The sequence below is a fragment of the Merops nubicus genome, unplaced genomic scaffold (assembly GCF_000691845.1).
Source record: "Merops nubicus isolate BGI_N331 unplaced genomic scaffold, ASM69184v1 scaffold43508, whole genome shotgun sequence".
Lineage (NCBI taxonomy): Eukaryota > Metazoa > Chordata > Aves > Coraciiformes > Meropidae > Merops > Merops nubicus.
This window is the reverse complement of record NW_008628478.1, coordinates 19,785-37,041: the sequence shown is the minus strand read 5'-3', so window position 1 is coordinate 37,041 and position 17,257 is coordinate 19,785. Positions and strand designations below refer to the sequence as shown.

Below are 17,257 nucleotides of genomic sequence, written 5' to 3'. Positions count from 1 at the left end.
CAGCGGTGGCAGGTAGGCCGCTTTCCGCAGGCTGTGCGGACGCGTGCCAGGTATCCCGAAGATGCCTTTGGAAGCATAGGCGCAGCTGTTGGAAGGTGGCTTTTGGTACAGGCTTTCTTAGCGTAGCTTTGTCGTCCTCCTGCGCATATCTGTGAAGGATGGGAGAGAGGTGTAAGCGTCAGGTAACTATTAAATGCTTGTGAATGCGGTAGGGAAACTGAAACCTAGAGAAGGATCTTGGCTTGGCTCGTCTGAGCATGCCGATGATCTGTAGCATACAGAAAGCATCTCTGATTTTTGCCGAGATAAGAACCCAGATGTTTTGTCACTGCAGTTTCTGCTTCGGCTATGACACTGAAGTCTTGAGATTTTTATGAGCATGAGAACTTCAAACGCTGAAATAAAAGGGAGGGGTGGGAAACAACCTTCAAACTTACTTGAAAGTCTCTTCTGACCAGAACCATTCTAAAACTCTGCTTTAAAATTTACTTATATTTGTAGACTTCCAAGGAACTGGAAGGCCTTCAGAGGAGGATATAAAGACAAAAGAAACTAAGTAAAAAATGCTGCAAATATGTTTCATATGGTCCTGGTACAATGAGTTTGTTAATGCCCAGACTGTTCTTGGTTGTGAGGAAGGGGAAGACCAGGGACTTAGTTGAAGTGGAGCCATAATGGGTTTCTAAAGAGAACAAACTTGCTTTAATATAGTAAGCTGGAAATCTCAGCTAGGGAGCTGTTCCTTCATAGCACAGATGATATATTGGACGGAAGACAAGCCTCTCCACTTGGAACAGCAAGTGGCACCAACTTGGGGGTTGGAAGCATCATTAGTTTCTCTTAGCCTGCCGATTCCTTGAGTAGATTAGCCTGACCCATCTCTTGTGTTAGTCCTCTGTGAGCATCAAGGTGGGATGCTAGGTAAGATGTGCATTTGATTTTGATCCCATGTGGCAATTAAAGTACTTTGTTGGGTAGTAATTCATTCCTCTTTACCAGCTGTCAGTTTCTTTTTCTTACTATCATACTGTATTTGCCAATCAATACAAACTTTCTTTTCCTCCCTGTGGGAATTTTCCCACGTTCCTCTCCTTGCCCTGTCATATCCTTACGTAAATGTTATGTGCTGTTTTGTGGAATCCATTCCTCCTTTTCTCATCTTCCTTGTTTAATCTGTTTTTTATTACTTTCTCTTTTCTGCAGTCATCTCTGCTGCAGAAGACCACCTTGGGCTTGAACTTGCTAGTATGGTTGGATTTATCAGTCGTAGATACATAAGTGGCTCTGCTGGAGCCACAGATCTTTGTTTCATGATAGAAACTTTCAGATATGTAGATGTTTACCTTTTTCAGTGTGCTTTGGGAATGTACGGAAGAATTACTGATCGTGTTTTAAATCTTGGATTTTTTGAAAGGGGAAAAAAAGTCTGGAAGTTGAGCAGGGAAGAGCATGGAAGGTGATGCTGTATTTTACAGAATCCAGGTTTGCTAGTCCTGTGAAAGGATTTGTGAACATGAGGAAACAAACCCTGCTCCTGGGAGGAGTGCTGAGGATAAATACTCCGGGAAACCTGTAGTGCTGTAACTAAGGAGTGGAGTTACGTGCATAAGGAACATCCACTTAATGGGTTTGCAATTAGTGGCACTGAAAATGATGTGAAATGGAACAATGGTTATGGCACAGCCTGAGTTACGTGAGGGTGATAAATGGGTAGATTTTGATCACAAAGTTTTCATTCTCGTTCTGAAAAACCTGGCCTTTAAGCTTTCTGCTGAGTGTGAGAGGTGTGTGCTATTGTTAGTGGGTTTTTTGGTGTTTTTAGGGATAATCCAGTATGAGTAAAAAGAGAGGTTCTTGATTAGGCAAAGAAGTGGCTTATTCTAGGTGGTATCAAAACATTTGAAGAAGGACAAATATTCCAAATACTCTGCAGTTTATTTCTTTTCCATGGGTGCCTTGTGAGCTTCATGAGTGCAGTGACTAGGGATTTTAATTAAAGTTTTGGAACAGGAGAGTCAAGAGTTTGAATATGTGGCTTTGCAATCCTGTCCCACCTTCCAGAAGAAAGTTCTTTAAACATGACCCTACAGTCATGTCTCGTGTTTTTCAGGCCTTTGCTCTCAGCCCACATTAGTGTTGTTCAAAATGCTGTGTGACTTCCCTCCTCAAGGAACTTCAACTGTGGCTGGGGAGGTTTTATTTTTCCAGTGGAAGATCCTCGTTTTCACCAGAATGACCCAAGGAGTTGTACTTCAGTTATTCAATCTGAATAGTATAAACTGAAGACTTGAGTTTTACAGGAATATAGGCTTTGCAGGCAGTCTTAATTGTGATCATTTTTGCTGGTGGTGGTGGTGAACTTGATACAATACAGAGGCTTCAGATTCCTTTCCAAAACTGAAATAAGTACTGTATGTAAATATTAGCTGGGAGTGGGTTGGAGAGGAATCTGGAGAGGCAAGGTGTGGAGTGTTCTGGAGAGCAGAGTAAGGAGAGAGAGAGCCTCAGTGCTGGTCAAGGGATTAGGAGGAGGCAGTATTGCAATGGAAAGAAAAAGGGTCTTCTGGTTATCTGGTTTTCCTGTTACACTTCATGCTGGGCATACAGCCGTCTTTACCCTCTCAAGCTAGGGTTTGGTGGCCCTGATCAGAACATAAGTTTGATACCTTGACAACTAAGGAATAAAATATGCTTGTGCTTGATAGCCATACAGTGTTGTGGAGGAAGGGGGGACTGACCATAGTCATTTAAAGACAGATTTGGAGCAGAGCTTTGATGCATGGTTCGTGGATTTAAGGGAGCCTTGGGACTTCTTTTTATGTACCCAAAGTTATGTACTTCAGCTAACAGTCTTTGATTTGGTGCAGCTTTGCTAAAACACACCCAACTAGTTCTTCCCTTCAGTGACACTTTATTAATGCAGGTATATTGAACAAAAGAGGTGCAAACAACTTTGTGCTCACGATTCCATAAGCTCTTTCCAGCTCCAGAATGGCAGTTAGGGCTATTTTGGCATGTAGTTCAACTCTTTGCTGCATTCCTTTCAGAACTACTCAGGTTTCTCAAGTGGTGCATAACTTCTCTATTACTGATGCTTTGTGCCAAAAAGCTTCTGGTACCAAACTGCAAAAAGGACAGAACTGAAATCAGTGGCTTTCTTACCTCAGATGAGTGACTGTATGATGTTTAGCTGCTACACTGTTCTGAAGAAAGAGGAGTAACTTCAAAATGCTCACACCTGTTTTATGTGTGAGCGCGCGTACGTGTTGGAAACCCGCATGGGAAGAGGAATGTGTGCCATGGTTGATTGCTTGACTGCCTGACTCTTCTGCTTACACATCCTCCGTCCTGAGGCAGGTGAAAACAGCACACACCAGGGATTTGGTGTGATGAGGTTTGGGTGGGTGGATGAGGCAAAGCTTGTCCTTGAATTGTCAGTGTACTGTTATGCATTCGTTAAAGATCAGAGACATTTGTTTGGACCCAGAGCTAAAGAGGACATTCAGTGTTAATGGTGGCAATACTAGCAGGGTGTCTATGCTTGCATACATGTAAGGACAGACCTCAAACATTTTTACAAAGGTGCTCAAACTTTGGGAGCTTTCTGGCGTTTCTCAGGACAAAAACTAGAGTATGTCTGCAATTGGCTTCCAAATTATGGAGAAGTATCGTTGTTATATGTAGGCATGAATGGGAATAAATGTGATAGGCTGAGATGCCTGGAATGCAGATCTGTGTCTGTACTACTTTTTCCTCATTAGGAGAGTGCTGGTTCCCTTTTGCAAGAGAAGGTGGGCAATACAGGCTGTGAAACTGACCTTAGCACACTGGTGGGAAACACCTTCATCTTGAGAGTTCCAGATTTGCCCTCCTTTCCCGGTGTCCTAAGGACCTACAAGCTCTCACTGCCCTGTTTGAATGATGTTAAAAAAAACACATACCAGATTTCAAAGCTACCTGATTCCACTAAAGTACCAATCAAAACTAGAAAGAAAACGAATTTACTCCAGCAGAGTAAAAATATGGTTATTTATGGCAAAATTAGAAGGTTACTAAAAGGTAATGCCAACAAAATGTGCTGTCAGTAGATACATGTGACACCTGGGTTCCTTTTATAAATGTGATTTGAGGTGTCTGAGTTCTGTTGCAGTTGAAGAAGCTGATGGAATGACTCAGTGGCATTTTAGTCTTTGAATAATGTGTTTCAGAAGAGAAGTCTAAAATTAGTGAAGAACGAGTTAAAGGCCTTATTCTTACAGGCTGCTGAGGGCAACTGTCTCTTTGAGACTGTTCTTGTTCCTTCTATAATAGTGGATTTCAATTTCTTTTTCTCCTCCTGGCTCATGACCTTCAAAGCCATTGTTTAGTCGCATGTATTTTTAAAGGCAGGTTCATCACCAAGGTTTTAAAATTGTTAAAATGCTTTTAATGGGCATTTATTTAAAAACGTATGCCATACTAGTGTTAGGCACTGTGACAGCTTCTAGTTTTGGAACTAGCAGCCACTGCAAAAGTATCCTGACTTCCATGTCAAAGAAATAACTGGCTGATAGTTGGACATGCAGTGATGAAACAGAGAACTGCTTCGTTAGAAATCATGTGGAGAACTAGATAGCAGGATTAAGGATTGACTCAAGATTTTGAGGTTGAGGAGGAAACCTTTATTGATGGAAAAATCCAGGCTTCCTCTAATCTTGAATCTCTTCCTCCCAGAGCCTGAATGAAGCCACACAAGTCTTCCCAGTACTGCTGTACGGTTCACTGGCCATCCTTGGGTACCCCTCCTGTAACCTGTAACTCTGACAGTTGATTGAGTCCATAGGCCCTAGTTTCCTGGTGTAGGTATGTGAGTAGCAGTTCTCAGCAATGTGAGATACTTTTGTATCTTTGTGTGTCCTTTTCTTGTTAACTCCCTGTGGGGTCGTGCAGGGCCAGAAAGCGAGGAGTGTTCCACACGCTCTTCTCCGAGATTCATGTGTTGCTCTGCTAATGCTTTCATGCTGGGTCAGAGAGGAGAGTAATATTAATTAAACAATTCTTAGTATGCTTGGAGTTGTGGTATCATGTGGTTTGGGATGTTGTTGGTGGGTAGAACTAATTAGTGGAACCTAGTTACTTGTAGATTTGTCCTGTTTGTCTTCAGCTTTGCTGCCTTCTGTCTCCTAATGCACCCACCAGGCAAGACAACATGTGCTGGAAGCTGGGTGGGTGCTGCTGGCAAGTAGGGTGACTGGGGGAGAGGCACAAAGGGGACCTCTCCCCAATGACATCTTTTCCTTGGTCTATCAACACTATCCTCAAACCTTCCAGAAATGTATCCCTGTTTGGAAAAATCTGATCCTTTACTGGGTTTGCATCTGGGAGATGGGTATAGTGGTTCTTGCAGCAGATGACCAGAAGTGGAACGGTTGTGTAAGGTGAAGCTGAAAAAGGGTAACTGGCACTGAGATGAGGGGTGTTCAGTGAACTGGAACGTTGAGGGTTTCATTCACAGGGAGGAGCTGCTATGCAGAGAAGTGATACTTGTGCACATTCCTCTTGGCATGGTAGTGGGGTAGCTGGGTTGACGAGGTGTCACAAGTATCTCGGCTAAAGGAGTTTGTTTTAAATATTTTGGCCAAATAACTTTGTCTTAGTAGGCAGAGAGGTGGGTGAGTCTGGAATGCTGCTTTGAGTTCTGAAAATCCCCACCTGATGTAATGTTATAAATTAAGCAACCATTTCTTTTGACATAGCTTCTCAGTAGTGAATCTAACACAGCTGGGAGGGGAAAAAGGCTTTAAGTCTTCAGTGGGAGGTCTTGTTGTAGGTAGGTAATCTTGTGAATCTAAAAAGATAGCTGTGACATGACAGCTTTAGCTTTCTGGCTAGGAAAATGTCTCTCTTCTTCCTTCTTCCTCTAGTTTCTCTCTGAATCAAGCTTCGCTTCACTTTTTCTCAGAGGCAGGAGTGCAAAATAAGCTACAAAGCAATGACTTACCAAGGGTGTCTGTAGCACTGTTGGTATGTGCAGAGTAAAAACTGTTAAAATAAAAGTAGCATAGACCAGTGAAATTTTTAAGGAGTACGTTTGTTTGGAAGGCATTTTGCAATACCTAAATTAGGCTTTTCTGAGACAATACTGGAGTTGCTTCCACACAAAATGGAGTAGCACTCTAGTCACAGAGGATCCTTGGTTTCTGCTAGTTGGTCTTGACAGTATCTTACTGGCTTTGGTGGCAGTACAGTGTGTAAAGTTTGGTGTATTTTTTTTTTTTTTTTGAGTTGGGTACTTTTATCATATGGATTGAGTGCTTCTGAGTTCTAATATAAAAGAAAAATCCTCGAGTTCCATGCTCCCAAAAGAGTACCAAAGTATTTCTTGACAAGTCCTTGTTGTGAAATCTCGTTACATTTTGAATATTTAGAATTGAAGAACCTTTGGTGTATTCATTGTTTAATGCAATTTAATATTAAACGTCTGAAACTTTTTTTCTCTTTGTTCACATAGCCAGTGAAATTGTGCTATGGATTCAGATTCAAACTTAATTGCATATCTCTCTCTTCTTCGTGTTCTTGATCTGCAGCTAGAATTCCCCCACTGACAAATAAAAACCCAGCTGTTCCTGAGGTGCATGCTAGAACTTCAGCAGCTCAAGATGAGATGTGTATAACTTGTTTTATGACTTGTTTTGGTTTTGTTTTGGGGTTTTATTGCGTGGCATCCTAATCCCACTTCAGCATATGGAATGAGGAGTATGGGGCCTTGAACAGAAATGATTTATCTGTTGAAGTTTATTTTGTGTTTGAGAGTTTAATGAAGTACATTAACAGTTCTTTACTAGTAAACTTTATGTCAAGTCTACTATGCCTGATAAAATCAGAGGTTTCCTATAACTTTGCTCACTGATCTTAACCAAAGCAGCACAAATTGTAATGTAAGCATTTGGGCTTGATTTTTATGGTGATGACTGACTTTTTTTTCTTTCCCCTCCCCCAACAGGAACAGGAAATACAGTGGTGATAATGGTTGGCTACCCAAAAGGAATAGAGATATTGGAGCCGGTACGGAGAGGGATTCCAGTGAAAATGACCATTGTTGTGGGCACACGACACGTGCAGGAATACATCAGTGGCCAGTCTGTTGTGTTTGTAGCCATCGCCTTCATCACCATGATGATTATATCACTTGCTTGGCTCATATTTTACTATATACAACGTTTCCTGTACACAGGATCACAGTTTGGAAACCAGGTAATTAGAGATGCTTTAGAGTATTTAATGTCTTTTCATGTCAAATCGGTTGCTTAACTGCACTTGTTTATTGACTCACTCTTGGAGATCTGTGCCTTATTGCTGCTTCACTATCTGAATGCTAGTCAGTAGGGATTAGTGAGGCTAATAAGCAATGGCAAATGGGCATCAGGAGTTTGGCTGCCTGTAATTATTAGACACTTGTATGAAGTTCTGTCAACAACTGACTAAAGGCAGCTGCTTGTGTGATTGGTCACCTGACTTAACTTCCTTTTGACATAAAAAAATATTTTCATTTTTAGTAATTTTCATCCTGAAGTAATAACTTCCCTAACCAGGCTTTTTTTTTAACAGAAGGAGACTATGGTAAATCTTCTTAGTAAGACCCACGAGTAGCTAGGGCTAGAATTTTTAGTTGTAAAACATTGTGAAAATTTTTGATACTTGCAATCCTACTGCTCCACTGCAGAGTACTGAATTGCAGCAGACTAGAACGAGCATGTGTGCTGAGATTCATCTCTCTTGGACTACCTGGAGTGCTGAGAGCAGTGAAAGTACTGGGAAGATGAGGAAGGAATAACTGAATAACTTAGCTTCTTATTTGCTCTTTCCACATTCCTGTTCTTTGAGAAGTTAAAAGTCAGTGCTGCTGTTTTCCCCTTGGGGAAGTATTTCCATCATAGAATAATTTGGGTTGGAAAGCACCTTGGAAGGCTATCTGGTCCAAACCCGTGCACTTGAGAGCAAGTTACATGGAGCTGTTAGAGGACCTAGACCAGTTAAGCTCTGAAAATATGATGATATGGCATTTCCCTGTGCTTTTCAGCTCTTGCAGATTGGTTAGGTTCCTTCAGTGTTGAAGGTGGATGTCTTAAGATTTATCCTAACAGTTCAGCAGTAAAGTCTGGAAGACCATCTTGCTACTGAAGATGAAACAGGACCATACAGAAAACCCGAGTTGTGGAACTGTGTGAAGGTGGAATAGACTGCTGCTGTCTGTTTCTGAGAGAAACTTTGAGACTAATTCTTGTTAATACCATCAAAGATTTTAAAATGTCAATTTTCAGCACTGTAGGTTTGTAAGTCATAATTATTACAGAGAAAAGTTGTGGTTGCATTGTTGGGGATTTTTTTTATTCCCTTGTAGTATTTTATCAGTGAAGATTGCTGCTAGACAGATCAACATCTGTTCATTGGGAGTGCTTGGTTTCTCAATTTCTAGCACTTTGTCTTGGAATACAGTACTGCTTTCTTTTCTTGCTTCCCCTCTAAGCATAATTAGGACTGTTACTGTATAGAAGTCCAGTATGGTGTCTCATGTCTGTGAAGCCTTTCTTGCCATCTCCTTTGCATAATGTGTCCTTTCAGTGCAAAGCTTTGTATAATGTGTGAGGCAGTGTTTAACTGAGGGGCAGTATTAATAGCTACAAGCAGCCTTTTGACCTGGTGGCCAGCTGTGGGGCTGCCCAGCAGGATTCCACCTTCTCTCAAGCTGGTGCCAAACGTGTGCTTGCTCATGGGCTTGCCTAACTAGAAGGTCTGGTTATATGGCTGTTGCTTCAGCTCCCATTGCCTCCAGAGCCTGCATTAGCTTGTTTCCCTGTGCAGGAAGGCCCTTGATGCAGGCAGTCGTAATACAAGGCTGTGTGGTATGTCAGCTTGCTCTGCATAGTTCTGCAGCAGTGGAGTTCCTTTAGGAGCAGCGTGCTCATGGACGAGGTTTGCTGCTGTGTCCTGACAGTGCAAAACTTGCAGTTCTTCAACACCTGCTGGCCGGAAGTATTTTCCAACCGAATCGGTTGCCCAGAGACTAATTTTTGTAGTCGCATTCAGGAGACTTAGTAATCCACGTGGAAAGTATTTGAAAGCTTTGAAATGTAACTCTTAAAACTAACTTGTGTACTAATACTTAAAATCTTTCTTAAAGGGACATAGGAAAGAAACTAAGAAAGCAATCAGCCAGCTTCAGCTCCATACTGTGAAACGCGGAGAAAAGGTAAGTCAGGAGCTTGGGTTGTTGCTGTGTGAGTTAAAAACTATTGTAATGTATTTGCAGAATGTAAACTAAAATTCACACAAGGTAATTGCAGTTTTAGGCTTATTTTAGGGCCTTTGCTTAGAAGGCGGATTGTAAAACTGAAGAGTTAAATTTGAACTACTTACGAAATGTTAGGCTGTTTTGTTGTAAATAGGATCTGGCTCTGCAGAATGTTGCAGGAGATTGCAGGGCTGATACTGTAAAGATGAGGAAGCACTGATATCTTTCCAGCACCTGAAAACATCAACAAGTGGATTGCAAAATACTTCCTAGGGCCTATTGATTGCACAGTTCTTACAGCTGATGTAATGTTTTGCTTTCTTAAACAAACATCCATCTTTTTATTGATCAGGCAGCTTTAGAAATCTAAAGCTCTGAAAAATGAAACACTCACTTCATCTTTTGACAATACATTAAGGAGCTGTACAGACTTACTTGAAGCATAAATTTTTTAGAAGTATGTTTCCATGTGTTAAATTCTATTCTAAAAATTAAAACAGCTTTATCTGACAGCACATGGCCTCAACTCATAGCTGTATTGGAATAACTGAAGTAGAAAAAGCTAGGGCTTTGAAAGAAAGACATTTCAGTTGGAATTGCAGGCAGCTGTGATCCTAGATGCTAAATTAGCTTCTGACTAGACTTCTGCTACTGCATTGGTTTTGGTTTTTTTTTCCCCAACCCTTGTCATCTTTGATTAGTTTTTACTTAAGGACTGATTTGCTCAGAGATGAAAAACAAGGATTAGGTTTTTTTAATCCATGAGTAAGATCGAGGTGAGAAAGGCCATTTATGAATTTTAAAAGCTGTGGTTTAACATATGCTGCAGAGAATATGTCCTTCATTTAGTAAATCAGTTCTGAAATCTAAAAAAAAAAATAAATCAGAACTGTATTTGAACTTGCCTTTTTTCCTTTTACATGTTTAGCATGTTTAAATAGCATTTTAGAAGTGCATTTGTTACTTATGTTCTGAACTGCATCAAAAAGTAATCTATTTCAATAAGCTGTGAACAGAGGCATATTCATACTTGTGTTCAGACAATGGTGAGATCAGGAAAGATGGAATTGAACCAAAACTTGTGTGAAGCAGTATCAAAGCCTAACATCAGCATAGGAAGAAATGGATGTAAAAGGGCTATGATGAAATGTGGTGAGAACCACAAGGAAGATGCTAACTGCTCTTAAGTTGGTTTTCAGTAGATCTCTGAAAAGGATTTGTATTGGGCGATTTTTGCAGTGTACCAGATTTTGCAGATCCTTCCCATCAATATACCCTTGGCTGAAATAAAATGTGGGAATGTAAGTTAAGTACAGTGTGCTGGTTGTAACTACAAATGCCATGTTAATTAAGCAAGGCAGAATGAGATGGGGTTAAAATCGGTGTGAAAATAGAGTTTTTCTGCTTGGTAAATCACATTTTCCAATTTGATTTGAATCAGCTGACAATCAGGAAACTTATGTAACTTACTGCTGCAGAGGTACTTTCATGAACTAATGTAAATTTATCTGGAAATAGTCCTGACTACTCTTTAAATGCACCTTTTTTTCCCTTTAAATATTCCTTTCAGCCATTAAAAAAAGTATATTTCTTTTGTTGTGACACAGTACAGTATTTCATTATCACTTCACTTGGGGTTGAGGTATTTAACTAAAAATAGGTCAATATTTTAAAAGTGTGTTTGCTATGATGTGGATCTTTCCTGAGAAGCTTATGAGATTATTGTAAAATGGACACTCATTTGAGTATGTGCTACATATGGTGTGCTAGAATTTTGCCTCTTGTACAGAATAAAGCATTTTTTATAGAGTAAGTACTTGTCTTAACTTTGCTTATGTAAAAAGTTTTGATTTGATTTACTTGGGAATTTAAGGCATTAATTATGTAAATTGATAGCATGCAAAGAAGGGAAAAACTTGCCTTGAACTTGAAAGTTTGCTTGCAGTACTAATTCATTTGAGTGTTTGTGGTAATGAAATTGAAATGCTTCAGTAAGCAGTAAATACAAAATACTTTGTGGAGGATGAAAGGGAAGAAGCTGGCTTGCTGTCTGTTCTTCTAATTTTCATTTTGTACAACCCAGTTAACATTGAATTATTTCTCTTGCATCTGGAGATATCCATTGTATTTGCACAGCAACTATAAGCATGGCTTCAAGACAGTGAAACTTGTTAGGAAGGCTACTTAAGCCTTAGAAATAAACTGAGGTGGAAAAATACTGCATCTTGACTCTCTCTGGTGTGAGCTTGGAGGGAAGTTTTAAAAACCATCCCAAATTGCATTCTACAGTTCCTCTCTTCTACCTACCAAGGAATATCTGCAAGGATATAGCATAAACAAAAGACAAGGGGGGAGGGGAAGTGGGGAAGAAGGGGTTTGCAGTGTTCAGCCCAAAGAATCTCTTCCTACTTAAGCACTTGGAAGTCTTTGGGACCATGAGTTTAAGAATTAAATCGTGTGCTTTCATCTCTGCTGACCTCCTTCAAAATGTCTTTATAGTTATTTTAAACTGAAATTTTACTGTGCTCCCATGAGCAAAGGCAATATTTGAGACTTACCATGTATAACTGTTTAAATGAGAAAGTCCAGGTTTGGCTGCTCTTGGTGTTTGGTAGCACTGGATCAAATCACCTCTTGATGGAACCTTGAATTAAATGAGGGAGATATGTTACAAATGCTAAAGCATTTTCCACATTTTCCATTCTGTGAAGCTAGCTGTTACAGTTTGTTCTGCAATGAAATATGGATGTAATGCATTTAAATGTGTTGTCATGTTTAGGGTTTAGATGTTGATGTGGAAAACTGTGCCGTGTGTATTGAGAACTATAAACTGAAAGACACTGTCAGAATTCTGCCATGCAAGTAAGTTGCCATAATTATTCCTTCCTCTTTAGCTTGTTTTCCCTAAGAAATATGTGATGAACTTTCTGGAAACTCTTAAACTGTGGTGGCAGAGCCAGAGCAGAGCCATTTGTATGGCCTGTTACATGTTGAAGGGCACTGGGAGACTATGTAGCACTTCAGCTGCAGAGGAAAAAGGAGCAATTGGGGGAAATCTAGGAGTGAAGTAGAGCTTTAAGAACTGTACACTGTTGAAGTGGTAACTCTGGTGTCTTTGTGGCTGGTAGCATCTCATATTTAAGGACGTTAGCATGAAAGATGCTTTCAGAACTATGCATGTCCTTGTAAATTAAGTGGTACCTAGTTGTCAGAGTTCTAAAGGAATGGGCATATTTTTTAATGTAGTAATTTGCACATTATTTAAAGGAATAGTGCATGGCTTTCATGAGGAGCTCTAAAGGGCTTTTTTTTTTTCTTCTTCAGGCACATCTTCCATAGAACATGCATTGACCCTTGGCTTTTGGACCACAGAACTTGTCCAATGTGCAAACTAGATGTTATCAAAGCTTTGGGATACTGGGTACGTTGCAGACATTCTCAGCTCTTCAAGGTAGAAGTACACTGCAGGAGGCAAGACTTCATGTAACTGTTGAGAATGAGAACAGTTGTTACTTGGTGAGATTGAGGAAGCTGGGCAAAGATGCAAGAATAATTGAATGAGAACCAGAGAAATTTGGGATTTTTTGGGTTAAGAGCTTAAACAGTGTATTGAGCAGCTTATGAATCCTGTGTGTACTCTTCTGTGAGAATGTTTTTTTCTGTCTCCAGCTGATGATAGTAAGGAATTTGAAGCAGACATGAGGCCATTTGCCCAAGCTGCAAAAATGTAACTTGATTTAATATATCTAGAGCATATACTTGATCTTGAGTTGAACTGCTATTCAAAGGAAGAAATTATAGTTTTTCTATCTGGAGTGTTTGTGTACTTCCACGTATGCCCAGTGTTTTATCCTTGTAAATGAGCCAGTACTTAGAATCTTCCTGAAGACATTCACCAGAAATCAGTTGAGTAGAGAAAATGATGTGGTTTAATTTCTTTCTAACAGCACAAGAAAAGAGAGATGAAGACACATGCGGTAGGTTACTCAGTCACTGTTGATAAATAGTCTTGAGTTGCAGTAAAGTGCCTTAGGCATGAATGTATCTCTTTTCTGCTGATCTACAGGGATCTTCAGAAAATAGGGGTGTTGTGTAGTTTCAGGGATCTTCCTTCTACAGACTAGACCTGCGTTTTGACTAGCTTTTCTCTTCTTTTGTTGCAGAGACTTAAAAGTCTTCTGTAGACCTTCCATGAATTACTTTTTTGTTTTGTCAAAGGTGACAGTACTCTTGCTCTGTAAAGCATATGTATACCAGACTGGAGCTTCTGTGCATTAAGCCAGACTTCACCCAAGAGTTCCAATGTTTATCATGTGAAATAGCTATTTATATTTTAATATTGTTATGTTTGCAGCTTTTTTTTTCCTCACTTTCAGTTTTGGGAGTTAATGTAACATGTCCTATGCAGGAGGATAGATCCTTTTGTATACAGGCTGAAAAAAAATACTAGAACTAATTGAAGACTTTTATTCACTAAATTCATGCTGCTACAGAAGATACTGATACCAGGCCTAACCAGAAGGAGTGTTACCTCATTTTGTTGGGCAAAATGAATGCTGGAAAGCAGGTTGAATGGGATTATATTAAATACAAAGCCCCAGTGATTTTTTTCTAATGGAATGGGGAAAATGTCCTGCTTATTGATCAATTGTTCAAGTCCCACTGAAGCTAATAATGTGGGAAATCATTCAGTATTTTTTCTGGCTTGATTTTCAGCCTGATCCAGGTTGCTCAATCTAGTTTGTAGAGTGATTGTGTGAATTTTTTACTGATGCGAGGAAAAAAGTGTGAAGAGCAAGACAGCTTCTCTTAGCAATGTGTTTGCTGGGTGACGTAACTGCAGACAATGTGCAGCCTTATGGAACTCTACTAAGCCGCCTGCAAAGAGGCTGAAGGCTTAATGCACTTTTATGGAGAAAAAATACTTCTGGTGCTTCAAAATTTTTCTTAGAAGGCCGCACCAAGTCCTATTACCTGGCTTTTGTTTTGTAAAGAGCAGACTCCAGTGGTCTGGTTCTGCATTATGCTGTTTCTTACAAGAAAAAACAGCAGTTCAGCATGTCTGACTGATTTAGTAGAGCACTGTTGAATCTTGTTGTTTCAGTGCTTACTTAAGTGCCCAAGTTTTGGAAACTAAAGTCATTAATACCCCCTGCCCACACAGGTAGAGATCAGTATCACATGTGTCTTAAGTTTTCTTCAATTATAGCAGTTTTATAGCTTATTAAAATTCAGCACATTTTAAAATGCACTGAATCTTTTGTGCTACAGAGAGATTTGGCCTAGACTTTCTTAAATCTTGAGATGGGCTTTGGCTAATTGTTTGAGGAGGAGTAAAAGACTCCTGAAGCCCAGAGAATAGCTACCCATGCTGCAGTGTACTTGCTCCTGTATAAATCATGTCAGCATATCAATGGCAATGGCTTAGTGAGGGTCGTCTGTTTAATCTGAGGAACAGCTTGTGCATGTGGGACTTTGAATTAACTTTCAGAACGGGTGAGAAATAGCTCATGCTTTACAATAGGTGAAATAAATTCCTTTGTGTGTACTGCAGATGTTTTGTTCCTGCCAAGTGCTGAGCCAGCATATTTGTATTTTTGGAACAGACTTAAAATTAGGCTGGAGGTAGAGGAGAGGAGGAGGTGAGTTTGTCCTGATGTCAAGTGTTTGCTCACCCCAGTAAAAGAAGTCTAAGCTTGCCCAGCTGCTATCATGAGAAAGAGGCTTCCAGGCTTCCACAAACTCATACAGGATCAATAGGTTTGCTCAGTGAAGACTCTCTGTGGTGAGCCTGCTCCTAACCAGGCTGCAGCCATACTGCTGCTACAGTGTTGAAATGTTCCCTACAAAAGGCTGCCATGGTTGACGACTCTTGTTGCTGGTCTTGGCTTTGGGGTGGCTTTGAAAAAGTGGCTTTTTTTCTGCTTGGCTTTGACTGCAGAAAAACAACACGGAGAATAGACACTGCTCAACACTGAACTTGTGAGCACATAGGTAGTGGGCAACAAAAGGGCGTGTTTTCTAATAAGGCGAGGTTATGAAGCGGCAATGTGGAGAAATGTCGATGCCTAATGGTAGATAAAAGTGTCAGTTAAATATATTTTAATTTTGAAGGGGGACCCTGAAGATGTCCTTGAGGTTCCAATACCTGAATCAATCAGTGGCAGTGTTTCAGTGGGAAGCCTGAGTATTGCTTTGCAAGACGATGACAGAAATGAAGTCAGCGAGCTGTCGGCTTCCTCCACCAACGAGTCTGTCCTGCAGTGCACCAGCTTGAAGGAGGACGCCGGCGAAACCACGGCACTGCTTGGTGAGTAAGCAGTCACTTATCACTTGGCAACCCTTAGGGCCATTCATTGCATTAGAAGAAGCTGTTCTCTAGCTGATGTCAGTAGTGCTTGTACCGCAGAGCAGACCAGACTGAGTAGTGGCACTTGGTGATGTTCAAAAACACCAGCAGGTAGGTTCTGAGAGAATTCTATCAAGCTGCAGAAAACTTGTCTTGAGGTAGGGAGAAAGATTGGTATAAACAGTATCTTAGGAGGATTACTTGGCCAAAGAATCTTCAGAAGCCGAGGTACATATGAATATGAATTTTTGGTGGAGTTCAGATTAATGTTACTGATAATATATATTAAAATAGTAAATGAACAATTTTTCTTGTAATTCCTGACTTCTAGATGTGGATGTCAGTAATAACCGGCATGGAGAACATCTATCTAGTGGAAGTTCCCACTGAACTGCTTCATGGAAGAGATCTTGAATAGACTGCTGAAGAACTATTATTTTTTATTTAATTAGTATGGACTTTTGTCTAGTTAACAGGAAAAAACATAACAATGTAAATTATTTTACCTTTCAAACTTTTCTAGCTGGTGTTCCAAAAGGGCTAATAACTAAGAATTTTGTACACAGGAGGATTTTATAAAAATCTCCTCTGGATGTCTCATCCTAAAAACCAAGATGCAATAACCCTTTTTCTGTAAGCGTTGTTACAATGTCATTGTGTTCAGAGGGCTGTAACAAAGATGAAGACTAGGCAGTGAAAACAATGTAGAATGTCTAACAGATAAGTATTTTGATGCACTATTTACATTCACTATATACACATGGAGAACACTTACAAGACTATAGCTATTAAAATATTCTGAAAGTTCTGATCTGTTTTAATTGGAGATGGATGTTCTTAGAAATGACACAATTTAACCTTGAAGGAATCAAATAACTTTAGTTATGTTGCATATCCTTTTTTGTGATGACAAAAATTGCTAGTTGCAACTTTGCTTACACGTAACAAATGCTAATTTGATCTTGTAATGTGTTCTACTCAGAGTGGATGCTGAGAGAAAAGGAGATTTTCTCCACCTTGCTAGCTTTTTATACTGAATTTGGCAGTAATAGGTTGTGCTAGGTGGTCTTCACGTGCTGAGCATGTAGACTTACTTAGGTATATGCACTCTGGTTACCTCTTTCAATCTTAAACTCAGTAGAACAGAGGTAAAGGGCTAAAAATGGCTAAAATATATTTATTAGTCTATTTATAAGAATTTACTTAATTCCTTCTTCCTCCTGTTTCCATTCTGTCCCACTTTATGTGCAAATTGAAACTGTTTCTTACCATTTACAAAGTTTGGGTTTGGTTTGGTTTCTTTTTTTCCCTTTGCATAGAGATGCTGGAATTCTTCTCTTGGATATTCCACATTAGGAGTTTTGACTGGGTTTGCTGTTAGCTTTGGTTCCTTTCTTTTAGATTAGCAGTATTGTGCCTTATAGTAGAACACTTAAGAAACCTGAAGCATCTGAGAGTAAATATAAACCCTGGCATCTCCCATTATGACCTCTTATTCAAATATTTATACACTGTAAGTGGTATAAGGAATTGCTAAACTGTTTTGTAAAGAAATATGTATATTTAAAACACTACTTCTTAAGAGTGTTAAGTGAATTGTTTAGGATTTTAGCATTGTCATGTTATAAATAATATGC

At 39.8% G+C, this 17,257-nt stretch overlaps 1 protein-coding gene across 1 annotated transcript in view; it reads left to right on the top strand.

Annotated features, from left to right (window-relative positions):
* RNF149 (ring finger protein 149) overlaps positions 1-16,517 on the top strand; it is a 16,782-nt gene extending 265 nt beyond the window's left edge. The window contains exons 2-7 of the mRNA XM_008946650.1: positions 6,983-7,233; positions 9,161-9,229; positions 12,051-12,133; positions 12,596-12,692; positions 15,386-15,581; positions 15,952-16,517. Of these exons, the coding sequence (XP_008944898.1) occupies positions 6,983-7,233; positions 9,161-9,229; positions 12,051-12,133; positions 12,596-12,692; positions 15,386-15,581; positions 15,952-16,010 (755 nt within the window). The 3' untranslated portion in view covers positions 16,011-16,517. The remainder of the gene's footprint in view (positions 1-6,982; positions 7,234-9,160; positions 9,230-12,050; positions 12,134-12,595; positions 12,693-15,385; positions 15,582-15,951) is intronic.
* The last annotated feature ends 740 nt before the right edge of the window (positions 16,518-17,257 follow it).